Below are 25,965 nucleotides of genomic sequence, written 5' to 3' on the forward strand. Positions count from 1 at the left end.
CTATCCCGCCCCAAGCCTCGTCTTTCCCTTTAATCACTCTCTCCAAGCGAGTAATCTTTCTGGGGCCTATAATCCCTGATGTTTCCCCCTATGCTGTCCCAAGTGGGAAAACTTTAATTTCGGTTGTTAGCAAAACGGTGATCCGGTCCCTGCGGTGACCACGCCCCCTTCGTCACGTTCCCGGGGCGAACCGGAAGGGATCGGGCAGCCCCTAGTTCGCAGACCCGGAAGTGGATGTGCCTCACGGAAGCCGGGTTTGGCCCTGCGGCTGCTGCTGTCGCCGCGGAGAAATTGTTGGAGCTGGCAGCCTAGGAATGGTGAGACCTCGCGGTTCGCTTCCGAGGGTTCTGAGCAGAGTTTGGGGCGAAATGGAGTTTTCCAGAGTGCCGCGGGGGAAGACCCCCCACAGTGTTTGGGGCCCCGCCCCGGTAGCGCCCTGAAAATCTGCGCATGCGTGAGCCGGACCGGACCAGAATGTGGTCCGAGATGTTACGCATGCGCAAAGGTGGCAAGCCGAAGGTGGGGTGAGACTTGGCCTGGGAGTTACTCCCTCTCCCTCGCCACCAGCCCGTGGGGCTTAAACCAGGGCTGCGAAAGCATCGGGGTGCACTCGGTGCTTTGCTTTTGAGTTGCAGGGCTGACTTCACCACTCTCATCCCGAGCTCCCGGAACAGACCTGCACTAATCCCCTACCTTGGGTGTGCACTCGGGGGAGAACGGGGGTGGGGGAAGGCAGGGGGTGCAGACTTAGCCTCCGCCAGCCCGCGGAATCAGGCCCTTCACCTGCTCCCCAGGTGTCAAGATATCCAGCCGTATCCTACAGAGCGGAGCGGCGCGACCAGCGCACCTGGGGGCAGGGCGGGAAAGCTGTGCTGAGAGCCGCCCTGGTCTGAAGGGGCGGGGCCCGCAAGCGGCACGCCCCAAAGAGTCCCCAGTACCTGAGTTCTCCCGGGGTTAGGAGCAGGCGCCCCAGGGCCGTTGATACTTGCTCAGTTCCCAAACCGCATTTTTTAGCTTCCACGCGGAACCACCCACTAAATCTTCAGCCAAAGCTGCAAATGGAAAAAAGAGAGCGAGAGATGGACTAATCGGAGTTCTATCTCCGTTTCCCTGCTTTGGCTTGGGAGGGCAAGGGGAGTGCTACTGAACTGAGTGGGCAGCGACGGGCGATAAGAAGTGAACCAGTAGTCCCTTGTTTCGTGCTGGTTTATAGTCGAGGCCCTTCACTTCGCGACTCTGAGTAGAATCATAGAGGTCCGTGGACCCCCTAAAATGCTATGTGTTTGTACATTTTTGTGGAGTGCATAGCTTTTATATTCTCAAAGATGCTGGTGACCTTTAGAAAGCTGTTGGTTTATCAGTGTCATATTGGCAGAATAGAGCCTCGTGTCTCTTCTTGTGTCTTCCCTAGCTTATGGGATCCTGGGGGAGCTGCTCCAGTATAAGGAGGTGAGGCTGGCCCGTTGGAAACCTGTGCCTCAGGGAGCCTCACTTCTCCTTTGCAGAATCTCCTCTCAGCCTCTAAGCTCACCTGGTCAGAATCCTTGGATGAGCCTGTGGGACCCTTCCTCCTAGCCCTGTGGTTTGGAACCAGTGGCTTTGGGACTGTAAGAGGATGGACAAAGGTAGTATGAGGCCGGGCCAGCTCCCCAAACGCTCAGGCGCCAAGCATCTGCTGATTCCACCCCGTGCCTGGCACGTATGTCTTTTCGTCCTGGCTGGGCATTGCCACCTCCCCCTGGGCCAGCACCACCCACGTACCTCTCGGCAGAGGCCGCAGTTGACTGACTTGCTGTTGAGCTGGCGCTCTTTGGCATGGCTGCATTTTGATGGCAGAGGGAGCAGTTATGCCCAGAGCCTCTGGTGTGTCGGCATCACCAGTCTGACCTGAGCACCATGTGCTGCACGACATGACACGTGGCACCGGGAGAACTGCCCAGCGTGGAAGGTCTGGGCCAGGTCTGAGCCCAGATGGGATCTGGATGGCCAAGGAACTCCCACCATAAAACCTCAAATGTCAAGGAAGCAGGGGAAGGGCCAGGAGGGCTGGTGGGGGGGGAGGGGCAGAGGAGGGGTCCCATGTTCAGAGGCTCAAGGCTCTGCTGGGCACTTAGGAGACCTGAGTTCACCACTTCTTTTTTTCTAGATTCTCAGGGGCTGCTAGATTCATCTCTGATGGCATCAGGCACTGCCAGCCGTTCAGAGGATGAGGAGTCGCTGGCAGGGCAGAAGCGGGCTTCCTCTCAGGCCTTGGGCACCATCCCTAAACGGAGAAGCTCCTCCAGGTAGGAAGGGTTCAGAGGGTCAGGGCCTGGGCAAGGACGTTAGGTGCTGCATGCCTTAGCCACTGTTGGGAATGGCTACTTGAGCCCCTGTGGGGCCTAAGTGATGGCAGAGCTTTGGGCTTTTCCTGCTGAGCACGGGAGGGAGATCCCTGGTCTCTGACATGAAATCTGTGGCGCGGTACCCTGTCATCTCAGAGGGGAGGAGTGCAGCAGTTCTGTGCCCTGTCCCCTGTGCTGGGGCAGTTAGCAGCCAGCCGGGACCCCGCACTGTCTCAGAGGCTGGGTGTGTGCGCGTGGGTATGAGGAGGACGGGCAAGGGATGCTCAATGGGTCGGACTCTCCACAGGTTCATCAAGAGGAAGAAGTTTGACGATGAGCTGGTGGAGAGCAGCCTGGCTAAGTCCTCTACCCGGGCGAAGGGGGCCAGTGGGGTGGAACCAGGGCGCTGTTCAGGGAGTGAACCTTCCTCCAGTGAGAAGAAGAAGGTGAGAGATTGCAAGATGTGGGGGCGGGGGCCAGATTTTGTATTTCCCCACCACCTTTGCCAGCTGGCAAGAGCACTCCAGAGGAGACTTGTGAGGAAATCCGGTGGCCCCAGCCCCATCCTCAGCTGCCTCCCTTCTGGGAGCCCATCTCTTCTCCCTACTCCCCCTTTCTTGCCGCACCCCCCCCCCCACACACACACCCTGTCAGTGTGTCCTGTATCACATTCTGTGTGGGAGGCATAGAGCGTGCATCTATTCTGGGAGCAGACAGCCTGTTCCCAGCATTGCTGGGTGTAAAAATAACCCCCAGGTGGCATTGCTCTGGCCCTAGACACCATACCAGTCAGAGTGGATTCCTGGTATCCTCCCCACCCACCCTCCACTCTGGCGTTGAGGGTGTCACCAGCAAAGAGAAGACCCCATAAGGTCAAGGACCATGTAGAAGTACTTCGGGGGTGGGGGGACTAGGAGGCTGGGCTGCCACACGCAGTATGGGAAGCTCAGGGCCTGAAGCCCAAGCTGCCCCAATGCTGGCTTTGAGCTCATTCTCTTCCTGTTCTCTGCCCAGGTGTCCAAGGCCCCTAGCACTCCTGTGCCGCCCAGCCCAGCGCCAACGCCCGGACTTACGAAGCGTGTGAAGAAGAGCAAACAGCCGCTTCAGGTGACCAAGGATTTGGGCCGCTGGAAGCCGGCGGATGACCTCCTGCTCATCCACGCCGTGCTGCAGGTAATGCGTCCCAGCGCGGCTTGCACGCTCCCCTCCTTCCCCAGCCTGTGGTCCCCAGCCCCCGGACTAGCCCAGCAGCACCCTGGGGGTAGCAAGCGAAGGGTTCTTCCCAGCTCTCAGGCTGGGGCCAACCCATCGGGGGCCTTGCAGACCAACGACCTGACGTCGGTCCACCTGGGCGTGAAGTTCAGCTGCCGCTTCACCCTTCGGGAGGTCCAGGAGCGCTGGTACGCCCTGCTCTACGATCCTGTCATCTCCAAGTGAGTGGGGTTGGCTCCCGCAGCAGGGAGGTACTGGGAGCACCAGAATTTGGCTCCTAGAACAGACAGAATTATACAAAAGCCCAAGGGAGGGGCCTGGGAGGCAGGACTCATGGGACTTTGCACCCTCTGGGATGATGCTGAAACCAGCCAGGCTTGGGAGGGAAGCTTCTTCCTGCTGCCAACCCTGCTGGTCCTGGCCTGATGCTAGCGGCGAGGGGATCTGGAAGCTGAAGAAGTAGCGTGGGAAAAAACACCTGAATGAGTGCCAGGAGCCCTGGTTCCACCACTGTGTGCGTTGTGGTTGGGGGCAGGTCACTTTCCAACCTTTCCACACTGACCTCCCATAATTTCTTTCTCCATAAGAGGGAATTGGAACAAAAGAATACGAGGGCCCCTAAAAGTCCAAGTTCCAAGTAAACCTGTGCGCCCATGCGGTGCGCACTCTTCCTGCTCAGCCACTTCATTTATCGTCGTCAGAGTTGGTCGGATGCTTAGCACCCGTCTTCTGCTCCGCAGTCCCTAGCACCACTTAATCTGTAGCCTCGGTCCTGACAGCCAGGAAGTGGGCGGGGCTCAGTTTTGGAAAGAGGATGTGGTGGACAGTGGGTGGTAGCTTTGGCCAAGTAAAGAGGAAGGTCTTGGGGAGGGAGCAGGAGCTGGTCTCAGGGTCTCCCTCAACTGGCCTCTGCGGGCTGTGCCTTTGAGTCTCTGCAAGGGAGTAAACACTGGAAACTCAGTTGGCTGAGTTACCTGTGTGTGTTATGCTTTCAACAAACCCATGAGGCCACAGGCGTTGTGCTAAGCCTTGGGCTCTTCCTGTTGAGGGCCTGGTCTCTAGTTCTGGATCTCAAAGGCCTGCAGGAACCCCAGATTGCTAGACACCCTCCCTTCAACCCTGCCCTCTTTCTCACAACCCCGTCCCCCCCCCCATACCCCCCAGGCTGGCCTGCCAAGCCATGAGACAGCTGCACCCGGAAGCCATTGCGGCCATCCAGAGCAAGGCCTTGTTTAGCAAGGCTGAGGAACAGCTGCTGAGCAAAGTGGGATCGGTAAGGCTGACGGGCAGGGTAGGGGCCTGAGCACTGGGAAGACTACTGATGTGGGGAGGCCCCGTTGCCTGGAAACATGCCCTGCAGGGGCCTTTGTGGATGGGGTCCTCAGGAAGAGCCAAGACTGGCTCCCTCTTCTTCCAGCTCCTGGTGGGGGCGGGGGGTGGGGGTGGTAAGGCGGAGATGAGAATGAGCAAACCCAGGTGCTGAGAACAGGCTCCTTGTCCTCCAGACCAGCCAGCCCACCCTGGAGACGTTCCAGGACCTGCTGCACAGACACCCCGATGCCTTCTACCTGGCCCGTACCGCCAAGGCTTTGCAGGCCCACTGGCAGCTCATGAAGCAGTATTACCTGCTAGAGGACCAGACAGGTAACTGGCTCCGGGAGCTGGCAGAGTGGGTGCGCTGCATGTGCGTGAGGTGGTCTGGGCCCGGCTGCCCTCAGGTGCCCAGGAACGGATCCCTCAGTGGCCCCTGGTGTCTTGCACCTCCCTGCGGCAAAACCAGTGCCTTCCAGAAGGAAGGAAAGTGGCTGGAATGATACTCAGCAGCGTGGTAAGGGTGGCCTTGTCTGGAATCCCGAGCAGAAAGTCCAGATGGCAGGGGTGTATCCCATTTCCTGTTTTTGTTGTCATTTTTGGCCTATTTTACCGTTACGTAATGACATTGAAACATGAATAAAATGTGAAAGTCCCCTTCACTGCTTACCGTTCCCCGTTTCCCTCCCTGGAGATGCTGGTATCCTGGAGATGGTACTTTTTGTAAGTCTTTCTGCCCCTTCCCTCTTTCCGCATTCCTTCTTGTTCCTTCTCGCTGCTCTGGAGCCATTCAGAAATCCCCACTGGGCCTTCACACCCAGGCCCTCTGCCTTCCTCCTCTCCCGGGGGCCCGAAGGCCCTCTGCTTCCCTTCGCTCACCAGCAGGCTCTCACTCCCAGTGACAGGTACTGGGAAGGTCAGCTGATGAAACTGGGTGCAACTCCTCAGTTCCGTCTGGGACTCGGGGTCAGCCTTTCATCGTACGTCATAGTACAGACATTCTCCGCTCTCACTTCTGGACGGTATTGGCCGTCAGCGTCTCCAGAGTTCACGCTGTTCTGGAAATGAGGCTGTGCCTATGCCCCCCACCTGCTCCCTGGGTCCTACTGCTCCTGGTTACTAAAAGAAACTCCTGCAGGAGGATTTTAGGAAATCTTGTCAGGGAGGGCCCCATCTTTTCTTCCTGAGGATCTCTGAATTTAGTGGGCTGCTCGCTTCATTCCTGCAACTTCCATATCTCTGCTTCGGGCTCAGGCTCAGGCGTCACTGCATTCCCGCAGAGAGAGTGGACGCTGGGTAAAGTCTATTTTTGCTGCTAGAGCTAGCTTCTTGGAAAGTTAGTTTGTGTAACTTAGAGATTGAATTTTTCTCCTCACGAGGCTTGTCTGTGGGTATTGGGTTTCTCCTCGGCTGGCTGGTGCCGTGAGGCCCTAAGAACGGGCATGTACGCTGCTTCGCTCTCGAGTCGGTTGAGTATTCGGTTAGTGGGCTTTTAGGCAGCTGTGGCGGGGGGCGGGGGGAGCCGGCTGGGGGGGGGCCCACCCCAGTCCCTTGTCTCCCACACGGTCTGACCTTGGGGAGCTGGGGGGCAGGTGGAGCGCTTGTGGTTCCTGTGCAGCTCCCCCCTCGCTTCCCGGGCAGGCAGTGACGACACCCCCGGGGTTGACAGACTCCTCAACCAGTGGCGTCCTGGCCACTAGCTAGTTGTCACCGCGGTCCTGGGAGCAGCTCAGCAGCAGTTTTCAGAGTTTGGCGGCTCCAGCCCCTTGATAGTTTGGTCAGTGGAAAACCTGAAGAACTTGCATGAAACTATCCTCAACATATCTGATGGACTCTAATATTCTATTCCATTTCATATTTTTGGAAAAAATGACAACTCATCTCATGGCCCCCGAGACGCCCTGACCCACGGTCGGCGAGCGGCTAGAGGGGGGACGCTCCTGTCACATCGGGCACCGGGCGGCGGGGCTGGCCGGGCCGCGCCTCTCCTCCCGTCGCGTGGGGCAGAAAACGTCAGGGAGCGAGTGATGGGCTAGAGGAGCCATGTGGGTTTGGAATCAGGAGAGCAGAGCTTGCATCCTGGGTCTGTCCCGACCCGAGGCCCGTGGTGAGCGCTCGTTCCCGTAGGCGTCTGGCCACGGTACAGGGGGGCGGACAGCAGAGCCCGCCCGCCTTTGTTCACGGCCATGCAGAGCCCCTGCGCTCTGAAAAACGCACACAGGAGGTCAACTTTAATTCCCTTTTCTTTCTAGAAGCGCCTCTGCCCTTAGCTAACGTCAGGAACGCTTTGTGTCAAACTAGCTCGCTGCCTGATACGGCTTGTGCTCTGTTAACCTGTTGCTCTCGGCGCAGAACTGTCCCTACAGGCCCAGTCTTCCCAGTTGGTCCCCTTGGTTCAGTCACTGCCCGCAGCGTTGGGCAGAGTAGGAGCGGCGGCGCTGACCAGCTCTCCGTCCTTTGTTCAGTGCAGCCGCTGCCCAAGGGGGACCAAGTGCTCAACTTTTCTGACGCAGAGGACCTGATTGATGACAGTAAGCTCAAGTGAGTGGCTGGGGCCCCGGGCAGGGGACAGAGCGCTCGGGGCTGCCCGGCCCTACCTCCTGCTGCAGAGAACCGTGCCCAGCCCACACTCAGCCTCATGCTCCGCTCGTCACCTGGTCTCCTTGCTGAGCCCCCCACCCCTACCCCCGGGGAAGGAGGCTAGCCCAAGGCCAGAAGAGCAGCCTCCTGAGGGGCTGGGGGACCCCCGAATGCGCCAAGTAGCCCCTGCTGGTAGGGGCAGGTGAGCTGGAAGCAGATCCTGATTCGTCCTTCTCCCCGCACAGGGACATGCGAGATGAGGTCCTGGAGCATGGTGAGTGTACCCGGGGGCACGGTTAGGGGGTAGAAGCCTGTGCCGGCGCGGAGGACCAGTACGAGGAGCTGGTGACCGCAGAGTACCCCTCCTTACCGCCCCTCCCCCCCAGAGCTGACCGTGGCCGACCGGCGCCAGAAACGAGAGATCCGACAGCTGGAACAGGAGCTGCATAAGTGGCAGGTGCTGGTGGACAGCATCACAGGTGAGGCGGGGACCGGGGGGCCGCGCCCCCGCTCCCTCCGCCCCACCCTGGGCCCCTGCGCGTGCGTGGCTGGGTGCCCCCTCCTTCCCCGGGCCCCTGGCTGCCTGCCTTCCGCCCGTGGCTGCGAGGGCTGGGCCCTGCCTGACACGGGCTCTGCTCCTCCCCCAGGCATGAGCTCTCCTGACTTCGACAACCAGACGCTGGCCGTGCTGCGGGGCCGCATGGTGCGGTACCTGATGCGCTCTCGAGAGGTAAGCGGGCCCAGCCCGTCTGCTCCCGCAGCTTGCCCTCCTCTGCCGGTCTCGCCCTCGCCGACCTTCCTGTGTCTGGTCCCTCACTTCTCCTCTTTCCCTGGCCTGTGTAGACCATTCCTCAGATCCCAGCCCTCACCTGCCCCCTTTCCCCAGATCACCCTGGGCAGAGCCACCAAGGATAACCAGATTGACGTGGACCTGTCTCTGGAGGGTCCAGCCTGGAAGATCTCCCGGAAGCAAGGTACCAACAGGAAGCAGTGCGAGGGTGCTCCTCCCAGCCTCTCGCTGCCCTCCGGCCCTGTGGCTTGGTCTCCCTGGGAGCCCTCATGGAGCAGCTGGGGCTGAGCAGCTGGTATTTCAAGATCTCTAACTTGGGGCTCATGGGGGCCTTCTGGCCTGTCCCTGGGAAGCATGTGGGTGGGGCCTTTAGGCTGTCTTCGGGCCTTCCCTGTCTCCTCATCCGCCGTCGCCCCTTCATCCCCACAGGAGTCATCAAGCTGAAGAATAACGGTGATTTCTTCATTGCCAATGAGGGCCGGCGGCCCATCTACATTGATGGGCGGCCTGTGCTGTGTGGCTCTAAATGGCGCCTCAGCAACAACTCCGTGGTGGAGGTGAGCTGAGAGGGAGGTGGAGAGGTCAGGATGAGACCAGGGCCGTGGGGAACCGGGACGTGGGCCTGGCCCCCAGTCCCACCCCTGTCCTCAAGCCACTCTTCTTTCCCGCCCATAGATTGCCAGCCTGAGATTCGTCTTCCTCATCAACCAGGACCTCATTGCCCTTATTCGGGCCGAGGCTGCCAAGATCACGCCACAGTGAGGAGTGGGGGCAGGACCCGTGTGCTCTCTCTGGCCTCAGTTTCCCTGCCATTCCAGCCCCTTGGAGCTGGGAACTCAGGCTCCTGGAAAAACCATAGTGGGCAGGAGTAGACCCAACTGCCGGCCCAATGATCTGAGCCTCTGTGGGAAGGCAGGGCTGGTCCTTGAGAAGCCCCTAGAGGCTGGAACCCTCCGGCTTCCTTAGAGCCAGAGCCCCTCCTCTCCTCCCCTCTCTGCAGGCCGCCCTCTTCCCCTCAGATTCCCACCTTTGCCCCTTTGTCTCCAACTGATTAGCTTCAGACTTTTCCTGTATTATTGTTCTTCTTTTGTAAATAAAAAGCACCAAGTTCCAAAGTAGCTCCTTTTATTTATTTTTTTTTAATATAAAAAACGGGACTGGTGAGGCAGGGACACATGCAGGGGGTGGCAGAATCCCTCCTTGGCCTCAGGCCTCTGTCCCCCATCCCGCAGAGGGAAACAGAGGAGTAGGCTGAGGAGGGGCCCAGAGATTCCCAGCCTGGGGCCTGCCCCTGAGGCTCTTTAATTCTCCGGCTCCCCACCCTGAGCCGGGGGGGCGGGCAGCACAGAGTCCTGGAGGGGTGGCTGCCCCCCTTCCTCCGCCCCGCGTTCAGGCCGGGCCGCAGATGGCAGCATGTCTGGCAACACGGAGGTCTGGGGCTGGCAGTCAGACCCCTGTGCCTTCTTCCTGGGTCCACTGGACTGTGCCAGAGCCGTGACAGCCGATAAGCACCATCTCCAGGCTGTGGGGTTCCCAGGGCAAGGCCAGGCCCCCTGACCCTGGTGGGGGCTCTCCAGTGCTAGCAGCCTCAGCCTGGTTCATGGGCTCTGGTGGCCCAGTCCTAGCCCCTTCCTCAGGAGGTGGCGAACCAGGGGTGCTGGGCTCGGGGCAGAGTTCTCCTGAGCCCGGGGGCTCAGAGTCAGAGGTGGAGGCCCAGAAAGCTGTGGCTCGAGGCCAAGGGGAGCTCTGAGATGCTGGGGGGCCCCAGGGCCAGGGTGCCACGAGGGGAGGGGGCCCCGGGCGAGGGGGGGGCCAGGTCCCACCCAAGACAGAGCCAGCAGGGGGCTGCAGGCAGTAGGAGGATGTCCCAGTGTCCACACACAGAGGCTGCAAGAGCCCGGAGGCGCTGGCTAGGCACGGCCCCTCTGCTGCTGCCCGAGGGCAAGGGCTCTCCCCGTGGGGTGCCAGGACTTGCTGCACAGCCTGGCGAAGTGACTGCAGGCCCTCCCGCATCTGCAGCACCTGCTCAGACAGCTCTGTCACCTTTGGGGAGCGAGGGAGGAGGAAAGAGCTCCCAGTTAGAGGAGTCCGGACCTCACACCAAGAGCAGTGCCCGCCCCTCCCCCCTCCCTGCCTCCAGCTCGCCCCTCACCCACCGCCTGCCGCAGCTTGTCCAGGGTGTCTGTGCTCCTTGCCTCGCCAGGCCCGAGGGGGACAGTGAGCAGGCCATTCTCTGCGAACAGGAGGACGAGTCAGCAGCCGGCACCGCGAAGCGGAGATGGCCCGGCGCGCGGGCCCCTGCCCCAGTTAGCACAGACCGCCGTGGCCTGGCGGGACCGGACGCCAGCAGCGGCCACTTCCAGCCTTGCCCCGGCTGCGGAATTCTGCCCAAACCGCCGGGGATCTCGGGCACGCTGCCCGGCGCTTTCCCCTCGGGAAGCTGCTCTTTGTGCCTGTCCTCCAGACACGGGAGCGCTCCGGGGCGCTCATTCCCTGGTCCACTCTCAGGGCCACTCACAGCCCTCTGTCCTCCCCGGGGTCGTAGCAACATCATCTTACTTCACACGCACAACCGCCGTATTACAGACCAGAAGCTGGGGCGAGAACCGGACCCCGCCGCCGAGAGCTGACCGCAGGGGGCCGAGCCGCGACCCGGCGGCCTTCCGGCAGCGGGGGCTGGTCTTCCCCACCGCACTGGCCCGCCCAGCCGTGTAGGTTGAGAAGGGCAAGAGGGCAGGAAGGCTGGACCCCGCCAGCCCCTCAGGTTTCCCGGGCCAAGAGGCAGCCCTGCCGACCTCCCCCAGCCCCGCTGGAACCCGCGCCCCAGTACCTGGCCCGGGGGAGGGACTGCTGCTGCACTCGGGGCCAGACCGCCCCACACGGAAGGAGAACTTGGGCTGGTCGGAGCCACAGCCGTCCTCAATGCCATCGACTACCCTGCGGACACAGGGGCCAGGGCGACAGATCAGTCCGCAGGCAGCCGCTGCAGCACCGGCAACCACGCACACAAGCGGCAGGAGCCTGGAGCCCAGGGCCCGGGGCAGGTAACACTCGGGCCCTCTCCTTAGGAGCTTGCGGTTTTGCTAGGGATCCAAACCTGAGCAACATGACACAGCGGGAATTCTAAGCAGTGAACAGCCAGGCACCAAATGGTGGGGTGGGGGGGCGGGGGCGGCACAGGAAGGTAGAGTCCAAGAAGACTTCCTGGAGGAGGCAGGCAGGAGGAGGACGCTGTCCGGCTGAGGCCCCAGCCCTATCCCCACCACCTCTGCCAGAGTGCAGTGGCCCAGGGCCTGCTTACCTGGGGCTCAGATCCGGGGGTACGTTCCATGGCACGGAGGGCAGCTGCAGACCCTCTAAGCTTCGAGGGTGGACAGAGGGGCCAGCCTCAGCCTGCGCAGCCCCTGCCCTGCTGGGCCGTCCCCTGCCCCTCAGCCTGGGCCGGGGCGCCGTTTGACGTGGGGATAGCAGCTTAGCAGCTGAGGAGGAGGAGGTGCAGCTGGGGGACAGCAAGGGGCTGGAAGGCTCATCGGCTGGGGCTGGGGAGGCCGTGGGGCCCTGCTCCCCATCCGTCTCCTTCTCCTCCAACGTGGACATAAGGGTGTTGTCGCCACTCAGGGAGCTGGTGTCCACCTGGGGACAGTGGGGGACAGGGAAGCGGCATGGATAGCCCTACTGTGCCCCACCCCGACCTCTTCTCCCTAGAAGGAGCCATCTTTGTTAAACTGGATGCCCAATATCTCCCACCCTCAGAGGAAGAGGCTCAGGTGTGTATGGGGGGCGGGGACTGCTTTTCTGCTGCCACCACAAAGCCACAAGCCCTGACGGAATTTGCTGCCTCTCAAAATTCTAGCCAAATGTGGATACACCACCCCTCTACTTGGTCCCTCAGGCTAACCAAACTATCCAGGAGAACACCGTGCTAAAAACAGGTTTGGAATTAATGATACAAGCCAGGAAAATTCAAAGCCCCTCAGAACAGTTCTCTCTCACGGTGAAGAAGCCGGGGGAGCCACAGGGCTCTCTTCAGAGGCGGCCCGGAGGACAAGTGCCTGGCCCTACCCGGGGGTCCCATCCCTCATGTGCGGCCCTCAGCCTCCATCCCTTAAGACTTGGCTGTGGACCAGGCCAGGCCGTCTCAGATGGGCCAGGGAGAGCCGGGAGGGCGGTGGGAGCTAAAGGACAGCGTGGGTGTGAAGGGACAGGAGACGGGAGAGTGTAGACCCCCCATGACGTGTGGCGCTGCTAACACCAGGCCAGACGCTCACACAGTGCCTCCTAAACCCAACCTCTGTCCACCTCCTCAGGCCCCTGGCACCCCAGCCCCCTCTGCACACATTCCCAGTGCTCCCACCTCTGCGTGGCCTCCACCGGCACCCAGGTTATAGCTGAGCTCCCCTCGGAGGCCCCGGCTGAAGCGTGGGGCAAACTCGGGGTACAGTGCGAGGCTCTCGTGCAGCCCAGCCAGCTGTAGACACTGTAGGACGCAGTAGGTCAGCCCCTTTACGTCAGCATTGGCCTTGACCACCTGCTCCCGCCGGGGCAGCTCGCAGCCAATCAGATCACCCTTCCCTGGAAGCGGAAGCAGAGGTCAGTGAGCCCTGCCCCCCCCCCCCCCCCCGGCCCTGGGCAGGGGAGTCAAGCAGAGGCAGCTGAGCTTCCCCTGTGAGCTCCGTGGGGCCTTGAGAGCCAGCACAGAGAGGGTGCCCAGGCCCTAGCCAACCCCGGCTGCCTGCCCCCGGCTCTTTGGGCAGGCTTGGAGTGAGACGCACTGAGATCCAGGTGCTCAAGCACATCCGGGATCGAAGCCACTGTGCTGGACCCATTTGAATTTTAGCTCTAAGACAACTGAGCAGTCCCCAGGCTGCCTGTAGCTCCGAATCCCTTACGACAGCTAAGCCAATCACTCCCAGGCCCCATCTCTACCTACGGATTCATGATACCTACAGGAGACCCACCATCCGATATTGTTCAAGCCTCACAGGTGATTCAGGCGGGGCTTGTCCAGGAACCTGGAGGTTAGTGCCCCGTGGGGCACAGCGCTGTCAGGCGGCCACATTACTTCATCTCCATGAGCCCTGGTGCTTGCACGACTGATTTTGTGTTGGACTGAGTCGTGGTGCTTTCTGGATCTTACCAGAAGGTGTCAATGGAGGGTTTTCCCACCACCCAGCTGAGGCTGCCACCTGGCCGACAGCATTGTACAATGACATCAATTACAGTCTGCATCCCCATCTCGGAGAGGTTAAATTGTAGGGAAGAAATGTGCATCTTAGAATCAATGAGCTAGGGGCGCCTGGGTGGCTCAGTCGTTAAGCATCTGCCTTCGGCTCAGGTCATGATCCCAGGGTCCTGGGATAGAGTCCCGCATTGGGCTCCCTGCTCCACGGGAAGCCTGCTTCTCCCTCTCCCACTTCCCCTGCTTGTGTTCCCTCTCTCGCTGTGTCTCTCTCTGTCAAATGACTAAATAAAATCTTTTAAAAGAAAAAGAATCCATGAACTAGAGTGTCTCCCATCAGGGACACGCGAGGATTAAACAAGTTAGGGCAGGTAAAGCGCCTGACACAGAGACGGCCAATCAAAGTTCATTTCCGTCCTCGCCCTCCGGACAAGAGTGCCCTACAGACGGCTTCCAACAGGGCTGGCATGCTGGTGGGCGCTTCGGCAGAGCCCACTCACTGCCCAACCCACTGTCCGAGTTCACAAGACTGGGAAGCCTTTCCTTACCCTCAAGGAAAAAGATGGATCACTGCCACCCCCCGCCGCAGGCCGCCTCCTGCTGCAGAACTGAGCTTAGCAGCCTCCTGTAAATGTGCTTGGACTTTTGCTCAAACTTAAGTGTAGAAGGCATCGCTGTTAAATCGTATTTTCTTGGTCTGGGGCCATCCTTCTGGTTCCTTCTGAGAGCTGTTTGGATCTCCATGTGCTCATCTGATGAATGAGCTCTCTCTCCTTGTGTGTGTCATCTGGAAATAGGAGAAGTGTGTATTTTTTTGTCTTCATCCAAAAGGTGAGACAGATTGAGAAAAAGGACAAGACCGAGGACAGAGCTCCGTGCCACTGGTCTCAGACCAGAGACGGCTCTGCAGGCTGGCCTCTCAGCTGGAACCTCTCAGCTCTCCGGCCCCCTCAGGTCTTCTTGGCGCCGGCACCCAGTCCGCCTCTTCTCCTGCCCCCACAGCTGACTGTGGGTGCTTAGCTGTCAGTTCAGACACGGAGGTAGGGGCCAGAATCACTGCACCGTGAGCCTCCGCAGTTGGCAACAGGCAGGAAGCCCCTGGACGTCCGGCTAAGGAGGCGGGTGGGGGCGGGGGTGAAGGCAAAGTAGAAAACCGGCTGGTGGGGAGCCAGGAATTCACCAGGGCATCCAGACCCTTGTCACGTCAACAGCTGAAACGGTTCAGCAGGAACACGAGGGATCAAAGGTGGCAAAATTCCGGTGCTGGGGACACAGGCAGTGAGGCAAAGGCCTGGGGCACAGGCGGGGGACATCCTTAGGGATCCGTCTTAATAGTGAACATTATTCTGCACCCTTGTTCCTGGCATCAGGGAAGAATCGTTCTTGCAGGACTGATGCCAGCTCCCAGCCTCACGGCTTCCTCGGCTCCGAGCTGAAAACCATCTGTTTAATAATCCGCCCGACAGTCTTGACCAGTCTGCAGTTGTCAAAATCTGTTTGCCCTTCTGAATCTCTCCGGTTCTCCCTCATTTCTTAATGTTGCCAGCAACATGTGAGTGGCCATAGTTCCATTCGCTCAGAGTCCTGGCATAAGAGGCATCTAGGCCCAGCAGCCAAACTCAAAAAAGACTCAAAGTGAAAGGTGTGGCAGCCTCTGGCCTCTCTTACCTCCCAGACCCCCTTTATGGTATTTCTTTTTCCTGTTGGAAGATCACCCTCCTCAAGGGAGAGGAGAGGGACACACAGTAGCTGCTGGTTGTCTGGTCTTTTTAATTCTCCAGGTTAGTGACAAACCTCAGCCCCTCCAGGGGTCAGCCATCTGCACAGTGAGTCTACGAGTCCTTGGCTGAGGATTCACCTCCCTTCCATCTCCTGGGCGAGGCCCTCCATGACCTAAGCCGATCCCAGAGTTTGCACCTGCTGGGTTCACTGCTGAGAGCCTCCCACAGCTGGGGAGCTGTGCAGCCCTGTTTCCCAAAGCGCTTGCACCTGCCTTCCTAAAGCCTCGTGTGTGCGTCCTGCCACCCTGAAATCGTGCCCTTTCTTCGGGACACAGCTCTCCTCGAGCAAAGCGCCTGAGAGCACAGTGAATGAAACCTGAGCTTTAGGGTTGGTGGATGAGGCTCCAACCCCTCCTGCCAATTTATGAACCTCTCCAAGCCCCCCGCTCCTTCCAGGCAAAACAGGCCTGACACCAGCGCCCCTGCCATGGGTTTTGCGAGGTCTGTGTGAACAGAAGCACCTAAGTGCCAGCCCGCCTGCGAGACTCAGGGTCAGCACTGTTAACGACGTCCATTCCACACACCTGCAAGCTCTTCTTCCTCGTCCAGGGACTGGACGACCCATCTCCACCTCCTTCTTTGGCCACGAAGGGAAGTATACAGGCAGAGTCTGAGCCCTGCCTTCACCCACCCGTGCCCTGGGCCCTGCCTGCTCTGTGACCGGCCGTGGCCGGTCCCGCCAGGAGAGCTCCCACGGGCCCCTCGCAGCCCTGCCTGAGCTCTCTCTCCAGCACTGCTCTTCCTCCTTGACGGGGAAATGCTGATCCCCCCACCCCCTCCTCGGCTCTGGGCTGGGTCTGCACTCAGGGAGCCTCGCACGCCTGCAGCACAGTTCCCAGCTCCTTGTGTTGCCACCTGGTGGTCACTGGGCCCGCTGTGAGCTTTGCCCTGGGCTCCACGGCTCCTCCCGGCTCCATCCTGGCTGTTTCCCGGGGCCGCCTTAACTGTGTCCTCTCTCCGTGCTTCTGCAGAGGGGGCCCCCGTTCCACCCGCCTCCCGCAAGGCCCTGCGTCCCCTCCTGCCCCCACACACCTAGGATCGCGAGTACAGTGCCCCCCTTGAGCACCTCCATGGAGCCGGAGCAGACGAAGTAGAGGGCCTGGAGAGCGTCCCCTTGGTGGATGAGGTACTCGCCCGGCGTGCAGAAGGCGGGCCGCAGGGCCAGGGACAGTGCCCGCAGGCAGCCGCGGCTCGCGGCCTCAAACAGGGGCAGCTGCAAAACCTCCTTGTGCAGGTGCATGGCGATGTCTGCCCGGAGCTCGTCCGGGAGGCTCTGCAGCAGCTGGGGGGGGGGGGGGCGTGGGGAGGTCGGTGGTGGCAGAATGGAGGGCAGCCTCCAGCCAGCTCCTTTACATCCCTGCAGGCCTGGGGAGCAACCCGAGGCTCTACACGGGGTACAGTCAGTGAGGGGGGCCGCCTCGGCCTCGCTCCCAATCACTTTAGCCCGCCGCGAGCAGCTGGGCTTTCCTCCTCCGGGCCCACACCTGGATGTCAGTGAGCAGAGCCCCCAGGCCTAGCGAGGGTGGAGAAAGCCCTCCAAGCCTTCTTGACCACCCTCTGCCCCATACTACTGTCTCCCCCCAGTCCCCACCCACCCCCCAACCCCCCAACCCCCGAGTAGCGCGGAAGCCAAAATTCAGCGTTCCTTGCCCCCCAGCCCACTCCTGGGGATTTTAGGCCAAGCGCATACTCCTCCAAGGAATGAAGGCTGGAAGGGCCCCCCAGGAGGCCTGCGCACCTCAGTGGTGTCGATACCGTTGTTCACAGCCCAGGTCGCCTGGAAGTACTCGAGCATGCGCTGCTTGAGGGGCTTGGGGATGCGGTGGATGCGGATGTAGTCGCGCAGGTCCCGGGTGCGGCTGTGGTACAGAAAGCGGCGGGCGTACATGCGCTGGATGATGGCCGTCACGTTCCCAAACACCACCGCGTGCATCAGGGCTGGGGAGGGTGGCGACAGGGGGTCACCTCCAGGCCCGGCCTGACACCACGCTGGGCACATCTGTCCTCTCCCCCCGCCCCCACAGGCTCCTGGGCCAGGCACAGGCCACTGTGTGGCACGGAGTCCTATAGCCCAGGGGGGCTCCCTTGGCCCTGGGTCTGTGTTCCTCGGGTCCCCCAAAGCAGAAGAACCGCTAGGAAGGACCTGGGGACCCTGGGGGAGGCGCGGATGGGGGCCGCCTGGGGTCAGAGGGCTGAGAGTGGGCGGGAGAGCAGCAGGCCTCACCGCCAATGAGCATGGTGCAGATGGAGAAGATCTTCTCAGTGTCCGTGTTGGCGGACACGTTGCCGAAGCCCACGCTGGTGAGGCTGCTGAGCGCGAAGTAGAGGGAGGTGATGTAGGCGCTGCGCAGTGAGGGGCCGCCCAGGAGCTCCAGTCCCGTCCTGTTGGCCTCCCCGCTGACGCTGCTGCAGTTGTCGCCCTGGCCCGAGCTGTTCCCTGCGGCGGGGCTCTGGCCCACCAGGTAGTAGGGCGTCTCCAGTCGGCGGGCCAGCTCCTGCAGCCAGCCTGGGGGAGGGGACGGGCGTGCCTGAGCCTCGGACCGCAAGGCCTGCACTGCAGGCCCAGGGTGCCCACTGTCCCTGCCCCAGCCCCGCGGGGGACACGTGGACGCAGATCCACCGCCCAAGTCTTCCCGCCGCTCTGCCAGTCCAGCACAGCCCCGCCCGCCCCCTCAACCCCGCCCCAGACAAGCACGTGAGCACGCGGCTGTGGCCTCCCGGCCGGGGTCTGTCGGCGCCGAGCAAGGAGCACACACCCTCTTCCCCGTGGCTGGCACGACCCCCAGGGAACAGGCCCAGCTGGATGCCACCTCCTCTACCTCGTCCACCCAGACTCCTCTTGCTCCTCTCGGCTCACCTGCTCCGGGAGCCGCCTCACCCTCACGCGGCCCCACCACCGCGCAAACCGCCCAGCCCCCCGGACGCGCTCTCAGGCACGCCGACGTGGACGCGCGCGCGAGCACCGCCAAGGCCACGGACGTGCTCGGCACAGTCGAGAGGATGAGGACGCACACGTGTGAGCACATTCACAGGTGCACGGCCAGCCACTCACACGGAAGAAGCCTGTGCGCACTTGGGAGAGAGACAAGGGCACACGGGTGCTTGCGCTCGGACACCCAGGTAGGAGGTGAGCACGAGCACACGGGTGAGCACACTCAAAGGCCACCGGCAGGCAGGCACCTGTGCGCGCACAGAGGCTCTTGAACACGCCTGCGCACACGGGCCAGCCTGGGACATCCGGCCCAAGCTGGAGAGTGCTCCAGTCTCGCCATTGATCACACGTTCCCTGGCCTGGCCTTGGCAGGAGGTGGGGCTGTGTACTGGGGTCTCTCAGGAGCTCTGGCTGCTCAGAGTCACTCGGAGCCTAGCCGGAAGGTTGTGGGAATTCTCGGGTGTTGGATGGGGGTTCCTGGGGTCCACAGGGGTCCCAGGGGTCCTGGCAGAGCCGGGAGTCAGGGGAGCAAGGGAGAGAGGGCAGATCCAGAGTGGAGAAACAGAGGGCAAGTGCAGAGGTGGGCTCAGGACCTCAGGCTGCAGTGGAACTCGCCTCTCTGCATGCACTCTGCTGCCCCCCACCTGGACACCCCCAGCCTCCCTGCTCCACACTCTCCTGAACACCTTACACACTCTGCTCCCCGAGATCTCCACACCCCTCCTCACCCCTGGAGCCGTTCATTCAGCAATCTCACAAACATGTGCCTCATGCACAAACCTGAGTGCCATGTGATGGGGTTCAAACTAACATGCTATGGGTTAGGGCTAGAGGGCTTCCTGAAAGAGGGAACACTGGCGCTTGGTCTCAGAGGATGGGTAGAGTTTTGATTCAAAGAAACTGAGAGAAGGTTGTTCCTGACCTAGGGGAAGGCCAGAGTGGGCCAACCCTAGAGATGGAGACCAGTGCAGGCAAATATCTCCGCTTAGCTAGAATGTGGGGTTCACACTGGGGGCGTCAAATTCTTAGAATTTGGTAAGATATGTTAAGGCCTGAGCCAAGGTGAGCACTCATCCTCCTGTGAAAAACTCTTCAGCCACTATTCAGTTGGGCCCCTGACCTGAAGCCAGTTGCCAGGTAAGGAGGGTGGAGGGCAAGGGGTGAGAAGCAGGAGGATGAGGGGAGGGTGGCAGAAGGGGCTGTCCTCTCTGTTTTGGCTATGGGGCACTGGCAGCTCCTGGAGCTGGTGGTGTGGGGAGGCTGTTCTGGAGGCTGGTGGCTTTCGTACTGAGAAATGCCCTGAGGGATCTCCCTCAGTTTTTAGTACCATCTTTTGAAAATCCAGCCCATCTCCACTGGGCTAATGGGAATGGGGGGAAGGGACTGTGTCCACACCATGGCCAGAGGAGCACCAGAACCAAGGCAGAGAAGCCAGGAGAAGGTGCCTCCCACCAGGGCTGAACTAGGAGGGGGCGCCACTCGCCCTCCAGACATCCCTTCTGGGGCTGGATTCTGGGAGGTCTGGGTGTGGCTCTGACCCCGCTGGGGAGTAGTTTCTCTGGAGAAAGGAGGAGATGATGATGTGAAGGACTTGGAAACTCCCCTAATGTGAGCTCGAATCAGCCCCAAATAAAATGAAATCACTCGAAAGCTTAGGGTTCAAGGGTGCTAGAATTAACATGTGTATCTGCAAAACAGCCTGCCTCCCACCTGCCCATGTTCTCCATGGTGGGACTCAGAGCCCCTCCAGGAGCCAAAGATATTCTTCATGTCAGCTGAGCATCCTCTGTAAGGGGGTCAGAACAAGGAGCCACATGGATGCATGACTCGGAGCATCTGGTGGGTCCTGTTTGGGAGCGAACTGACCCGGGGATTTGGTGTCTCAGCCCACTTTGGGATCAGGGTCCTGCATCACAATTATCTATCTTCCAGCCCACTGACTGTGTTTGCTGGGTGGCCGTCTGACCCCAGAGCCGCCTCCACCACAGCATCCCTCTGGGCAGGGCAGGTGCCAAGGGCAGGTGCTGACACTGCCTGGAGCATCCCGGTTCCATGTGCTCAGCAACTAGAGCTTTGGGGAATATCCACTGGGCCTCTGGGCCACACATCAGTCTCCAAGGGCTTGGTGAGAGAGAGAGGATTTGCAGGAGCCTCCTCGTCCCTGGGAACAGATCAGAGCATGTTTCTAAGGCCCACCTGCGCTCCTGATGATCCCACCAAGGAGCAGATGGTCATGCCAGGCCCGTTGAGCAGCTGGCCTGTTGCCCGCTGACTAGACCGGGCACCACAGGCCAGTTACTGGGAAGCCACGAGAAGGCTGGAGGGCATGGGAGGAAGGACGTGTGTTCGGTTTTGGAGCCTCAGGGTATGCAGAATTAGAACAGGCTGGAATGGAAGGGTTTGGAGTTAGGGGGAGGATGGAAGCTGAGACGGTGTAGGGCCTCGGCGGGATCACAGGCACTAGGTGAGGGGAAGAGACGGGCCGGCGCAGGCGAGGCTGGTGAGCGCCGCATTGCTCAGGGCAGAGAAGTAGAGCAGTTCAAAGGAGTGTGGTTAGCAGGGTCGGGTACCACAGGACTTCAAGGAGATGAGGGTTTGGCCCCAGAAGGTCCCCGTGACCTGCCAGTTGCCATTTTGGGTGGAGAGGTGGGGGTGGGAGCCTTCCTGGCAGGAGTTAAGATGTGAGTGGGAGGCGAGCAGAGGGAGAGTGGCAGTGGAGGTGAAGTGAAGGAGAGTGAAGACACCAGTGGGGCGCTGAGAAAGGCTGCATTTGAGGCCTGGGGGAGGGCGGAGAAGCAGCTGAGAGAGACGGGCCTAGAGGTAAGGAGAGCGGGGCAGGGCCTCAGCAGGCGGGGTGCATGACCGGGATTCCCGGAGGGTGCTGGGGAAGCACCAGGCATCAGAGGCGCCCAGGAGGGCAGCAGCTCCCCGCACGCCTTCTCCCGAGAGGGGTGCGGTTCTCAGCTGGGCAGGGGCCTGGGGAATGGGACAAAAACTAAGGCCACAAGGAGACCATGATGGCTGAACGGGACCCCCCTGGGCAGCCCACTGGGCTTTCCCCACTATGCCCAACTGCTGAAGAACAGGCCTGCCTCAAGGGCGTGGCTCTGTCACGCTCACACCCGTGCGCACACACACACCACACACGCGCGCGGGCGCGCCGGCCCCCATTCTCCTCGCAAACACATCCGCACTTGCCCGAATGCCCCGGATACGCCTGCAGAGGCAGATTTGCACATGGATCAGCTCACACACACACACTTGGACTCACGTTTTCCTGACGTACACGCTCGAGCAGACATGCTCCCCTGACACGGACGTACACCCCCCCGCCCCCTGGAGGCCTCCAGTACCGATCTCCGGCAGCTCCGAGGCACTGCTCTCGATCTCCCGCTGGCCGATGTAGAACCAGATGCAGGCCACCCAGTGGGCGAGCAGGGCGAACACCGCCATGAGCAGGGTGAGCACCACGGCGCTGTACTGGGAGTAGCGGTCCAGCCGCGGGAGCAGGCGCAGGAGGCGCAGCAGCCGCACCGTCTTCAGCAGGTGCGCCCCAAAGTACTGAGGTGGGGGGCACGCGGGGAGGTCACCCCAGGGCAGGCCCCACCCACCCTGCCCCAGAGCCCACCCAGCCCGGCCGCACTGACCACATTGACCTTGAAGGCATGTAGCAGGTCGAAGGGCAGCGCCGCGATGACATCCAGCAGGAACCAGGTGGTGACGTAGTGGAGGCAGATGGACTTTGGGGCAAACACTACCTGGCCCGACTTGGACACGAACGTGGTGCGGAAATTCAGCACGATGTCTGCAGGAAGTCCGGGTGGGACTTAGCATGGGGTAGAGGAGGAGCCACACCTTACTGGGCACCTGCTCAGTATCTGACACTGTCCTGGGCCCCCGACCATCTTCCTTCTCACAGAACTCTAAAGGGTGGACATTGTTGTGCCTATTTGATGGAGGGAGAAGCTGAGGCTTGGAGCGCAACAATCAGCTCAGGGTCTGATAACCCATTAGCAGTAGAGACATGTTTGGAACCTAGGTTTGATGTCAAAGCCCACAGGTCTCAAACGGGGAGGACATGGGGGACACTCGTCAGCAGGCACGGAAGCCATGCAGACTCTCCCCATCAGAGCCCGAGGGGTGCCCGGTGCAGGGTGGGGTGGGAGGCACAGGGCACACGTACCAAGAATGAAGAGGACCTCCACGGCCAGATCACAGACGCTGGGGGCACTGCGGGCGGCGCTGGGCTCCCGGGCTGTGCTCACACACACGCTGTAGGGCACGGTGACAGCCACGTAGAGGGTGGCGAGCAGGATGAAGCCGTCCCAAGTGGCCCTCAGTGCCCCACAGTGCAGCAGGATGAAACGTGACTTTCGGATGGCAGCTACTTTGTACTCGGGCAAGTTTGGCTTCTCCCCAAATACCCCCTGAGTGAGGCAGGGCAGGTCCGGCCGGGAGGACAGGAAATTGGCAGAGACTGAGTTTGGATAGGGCCTGGGACAGGCATCCACCTTCTCTCCCTGCATACTCAAAGCTACCTCTGACACAGGCATTAGAGTCCCCTTGTTAGAGATCAGAAGACTGAGGATCAGGGAGGCCAGACTTAGCTGAGGTCACACCACTGCTTGGGGGAGGAGCCAATATTGATCCAAGGCCCATCTGCCACCAGGGCCAAGACTGTATCTTTGATGGATCAGGCATTTGACATTCCTTCCCTCCCTCATTCACAACCCCCTAAGCGCTGGTAGGGCCTGGGTGGTCCCCTGGACATCCTCCCTCTGGTGGGCTTCGTTCCCCTCCTCCATCTCCTCAGCTTGCCCCTACCCTGCCCCCCAAACACACACCCTTGTGCGCAATCCACCTTATTGAGCTTGTGCTTGCCCTTGGGCTGTTTCTGCAGGTGCCCAGACAGGTGGTAGAGCACAGCCCGGCTCCGCCGCCGGTTGGCATTGAAGCCTTTGGTTCCTGCCCGGCCATATCGGCGCCGGCCACCACCTGCAAAAGAGGGGCCCATGAGGATGATGGCGGGAGTGCCTGCACACCCCAGCTAGGGTCTTGGGTTTAGGACACCAGTTGCTGGCCCATGAGCTGGTCTGACTCATGGACCAGTTAGTCTGTTTAGAGTTGGGGGCTCCAGCATCCTCATTTCTAGGGGCATTAGCCAGCCCCAGCAATGGGCAGTCCTGTGGGTGCTTATAGATGCTCCTCCCCATGCCTGCTTCCAGCAGAAGGAGGTCTGGATCAAGGCAAAGGCAGGAGAGGATCTCCATAGGGAAAGGCCTGAGAGAGGAGTAGGGAGATGATTCCCAGGGCTGGGGGTGGGGAGTGGGGAATGGAGAGTACCCCTGGCATCCCCAGTGGCAAAGCCAGCTTCTGATGACAGCTTTCTGAGTTGGTCAAAGGCCTCTGCCAGCCCTTGGAGGATACACGAGGGCTTTAGGATGCCTTTTAGGAGGATAAAAGCGGGCTTTAGGGATGCCTGGGTGGCTCAGTCAGTTAAGTATCTGCCTTCGGCTCAGGTCATGATCCCAGGGTCCTGGGATTGAGTCCTGAATCTGCACCCGGCTCCTTGCTCAGTGGGGAACCTCCTTCTCCCTCTGCCTCTACCTACTACTCCCCCTGCTTGTGCTCTCTCTCTCTCTGACAAATAAATAAATAAAATCTTTAGGAAAAAAAAAAAAAGCAGGCTTTGGCTGGAGCTCCGAGTCAGGTCTGTGGGAGGGAAAGGAACCAGGTGGATCTGCGCTTAGCCCCACGAATTGGTCAGAAAAAGGTACCTCAGTGGGACTAGGGGAGTTTGTTTGCTCTCAGTTTCTTAGCAAAGTGGACTTTAAAACTCCCAACTTTGGGGCGCCTGGGTGGCTCAGTCGGTTAAGTGACTGCCTTCGGCTCAGGTCATGATCCTGGAGTCCCGGGATCGAGTCCCACATCGGGCTCCCCGCTCAGCAGGGAGTCTGCTTCTCCCTCTGACCCTCCTCCCTCTCATGCTCTCTGTCTCTCATTCTCTCTCTCGCAAATAAATAAAATCTAAAAAAAAAAAAAAACCAAACCTCCCAACTTTGTCTCAACTGGTCTTTTGGAAACAAGCTTTCCATACCTGGGCACGTGGAAATGAGGGCAGCATAGGCCTCTCACCCAGCAAAGCAGGAGTTAATGAATGCAAGGAGGTGGGGGGACCCACAAGCCCGAGCTGGGTGCCAAGGCCCCGCCCAGGCCTGAGGTGCCCAACGTGCCAGCCAGCCAGCCACAGCAGCTAAATGAACAGCGCCACAGGCACCCACCTGTCTCCTTCCAGTTGTCGGGGCCCCCTCGGTTCTTGGTGTCGCTGATATCCTTGTGAGAGACCAGGAAGAGGGCCACCTCCCCTTTCTCATTCTTTATGGGTATCACATCCAGGAGACACCAGAATGGGAGCCCTGGGCACAAAGACAGACTCAGCCCAGCTCCTATCGTCACCTTGCCTGAGGTGACAGAGGTCCCACTGCCAGCCCTGGCCAAGACACAGGCAGGATCAGGGCTTTCCTGGGGCGGGGGGCAGCCTGGCTCCACTTAGGACAGGGCTTGATGGAACAGGGTCGAGGAAAGCAAAGGAGAGCAGAGATGACCATCAGACATGTGTGTCCATAGATCTGTCCTGCTGAGACGGGGACATTTCTCTGCTCGGGTGAGAAACCCAAGATCGGAAATTGAGTAGAGGCTGAGGCTAAGGTGAAGATGGAAGAGAGAAGCCAGGGGCAGTGGATGGGGTGGAGAAGGAAATGGGTAAGTGGGAAGATGGGGGGAGATGGGGAGATGGAGATGATGGGGATGGAACACAGGGACCGTAGATGGAGTGGGTGCCAGGCTGGGTGAGACCTCAAAAGTGAGGTGGGCTGGCCAGGTGGCCCCTCACCGCTCTTCCGGTACAGGATCAGCTCAGCCTTGAACTCCTTGTGCTCATCCAGGGCCTTGCGGATCTGTTGGCGGACAAGCTCACTGGTGTCTGGCCCATAGAGGAAGGAGCAGGCACAGCCCCGCTGCATGACCTCGGCCCGGGAGAACCCCGTGAGGTCGCAGAAGCCATCAGAGCAGTAGACCACGGGGAAGAGCCCCGCCACCTGGGCGTTGCCCAGCACGAAGTTACTGTCTGCAAGAGAGCACCTCTCAGAGGAGGCATGGGGTGAAGGGGCCCAGGATCTACCACCCCTCCTTTCCTAAATGCCTGCAACCAAAGTGTGGTGTCACAAAGCCCAAGAACCCTCTGTGTGTGTGTGTATGTGTGTGTGTCTGAGCCTGGGGGTTAGGGCAGGCGCTGTTTATAAACAGAATCAGTGTGTCGCCTATGTACGGAGTCCACTCCTAGCAGTGTGTGTATGTGTGCACTCAGGACTCAACACATGTGAACACGGAGGTTGGTGAATGCAGCCCTGTGTGGGAACTGTGCCCTCCAGACTGTGTCCTGAGCAGCTTGGGGTAAAGGTAGGGTTGGGTTGCCCCAGGGGAGGACTGCACAACCAGCTCTAGGCAGCCTAGCCCTACTCCTACCTCTGCCAGGTTTGCTCATCAGCTAGGTACCCAGGGTGGCTGTCTGGCTCCTCTCGCTGGGACCCACCTGGATGGGAGGCAGTCCAGGCCACCTTCCATTCTGCACCCCTTGTGTGAACCCCAGCTGCCGGACCTGGCTCAGGAATTAGTGGATGTGATTGAGAATGGGGGTGTAAGAATTGTAGCTGAACAGCACAGCCTGGAACCAGGAATGTATTGGGGAGTGGAGGGCACTGAATCAGCAGGCTGCAGGAGCCAAGCGCAGGGCAAAGCAGATGGAGAAGCCTGTGTGTGTGTGTGTGTGTGTGTGTGTTTGGAGAGGGGGTGCTCAG

The 25,965-nt window shown here is 60.4% G+C and overlaps 2 protein-coding genes across 5 annotated transcripts; one reads left to right on the forward strand and one right to left on the reverse strand.

Moving 5' to 3' along the window:
• Positions 1-141: 141 nt before the first annotated feature.
• On the forward strand, positions 142-9,332 carry MCRS1 (microspherule protein 1). Of its 4 annotated transcripts, XM_035002731.1 has the most exons (15): positions 211-317; positions 1,506-1,625; positions 2,147-2,285; positions 2,632-2,770; positions 3,339-3,497; positions 3,648-3,757; positions 4,701-4,809; positions 5,042-5,180; positions 7,313-7,388; positions 7,673-7,701; positions 7,814-7,906; positions 8,075-8,157; positions 8,314-8,401; positions 8,647-8,774; positions 8,893-9,332. In XM_035002731.1, the coding sequence occupies exons 2-15, from the start codon at positions 1,616-1,618 to the stop codon at positions 8,977-8,979; spliced, it is 1,389 nt and encodes a 462-aa protein (XP_034858622.1). In that variant the 5' UTR covers positions 211-317; positions 1,506-1,615; the 3' UTR covers positions 8,980-9,332. The 4 variants fall into 4 exon arrangements, with proteins under 4 accessions (XP_034858623.1, XP_034858622.1, XP_034858621.1 ...); XM_035002732.1 differs by lacking the exon at positions 1,506-1,625 and having other exon boundaries at positions 142-317; XM_035002730.1 differs by lacking the exons at positions 211-317; positions 1,506-1,625 and adding an exon at positions 1,713-1,959.
• KCNH3 (potassium voltage-gated channel subfamily H member 3) lies at positions 9,328-25,176 on the reverse strand. Its single transcript, XM_035002729.1, has 14 exons — positions 25,002-25,176; positions 24,391-24,525; positions 22,971-23,104; positions 22,293-22,536; positions 21,757-21,914; positions 21,463-21,670; positions 17,402-17,683; positions 16,916-17,115; positions 16,210-16,459; positions 12,572-12,789; positions 11,519-11,850; positions 11,048-11,154; positions 10,374-10,450; positions 9,328-10,260 (listed from the first exon to the last, which is right to left on the reverse strand). Exons 1-14 carry the CDS (start codon positions 25,129-25,131, stop codon positions 9,664-9,666), a joined length of 3,072 nt encoding a protein of 1,023 aa, XP_034858620.1. The 5' UTR covers positions 25,132-25,176; the 3' UTR covers positions 9,328-9,663.
• Positions 25,177-25,965: the final 789 nt, after the last annotated feature.

Source organism: Mirounga leonina, unplaced genomic scaffold, assembly GCF_011800145.1.
Source record: "Mirounga leonina isolate KUSES-001 unplaced genomic scaffold, KU_Mleo_1.0 Mir_126, whole genome shotgun sequence".
NCBI lineage: Eukaryota > Metazoa > Chordata > Mammalia > Carnivora > Phocidae > Mirounga > Mirounga leonina.

What these genes read in the sequence shown, in the direction of transcription:
- MCRS1 (XM_035002730.1), top strand. Translation starts at nt 1,911, where the DNA reads ATGACACGTGGCACCGGGAGAACTGCCCAGCGTGGAAGGTCTGGGCCA. An exon ending in CCTGCTAGAGGACCAGACAG is followed by an intron (nt 5,181 to 7,312) that starts GTAACTGGCTCC and finishes TCCTTTGTTCAG; the next exon opens with TGCAGCCGCTGCCCAAGGGG. An exon ending in AGATGAGGTCCTGGAGCATG is followed by an intron (nt 7,702 to 7,813) that starts GTGAGTGTACCC and finishes CCTCCCCCCCAG; the next exon opens with AGCTGACCGTGGCCGACCGG.
- KCNH3 (XM_035002729.1), bottom strand. Translation starts at nt 25,131, where the DNA reads ATGCAGCGGGGCTGTGCCTGCTCCTTCCTCTATGGGCCAGACACCAGT. An exon ending in GCAAGCACAAGCTCAATAAG is followed by an intron (nt 22,537 to 22,970) that starts GTGGATTGCGCA and finishes TGCCTCACTCAG; the next exon opens with GGGGTATTTGGGGAGAAGCC. An exon ending in CCGGTGGAGGCCACGCAGAG is followed by an intron (nt 11,851 to 12,571) that starts GTGGGAGCACTG and finishes CACTGTCCCCAG; the next exon opens with GTGGACACCAGCTCCCTGAG.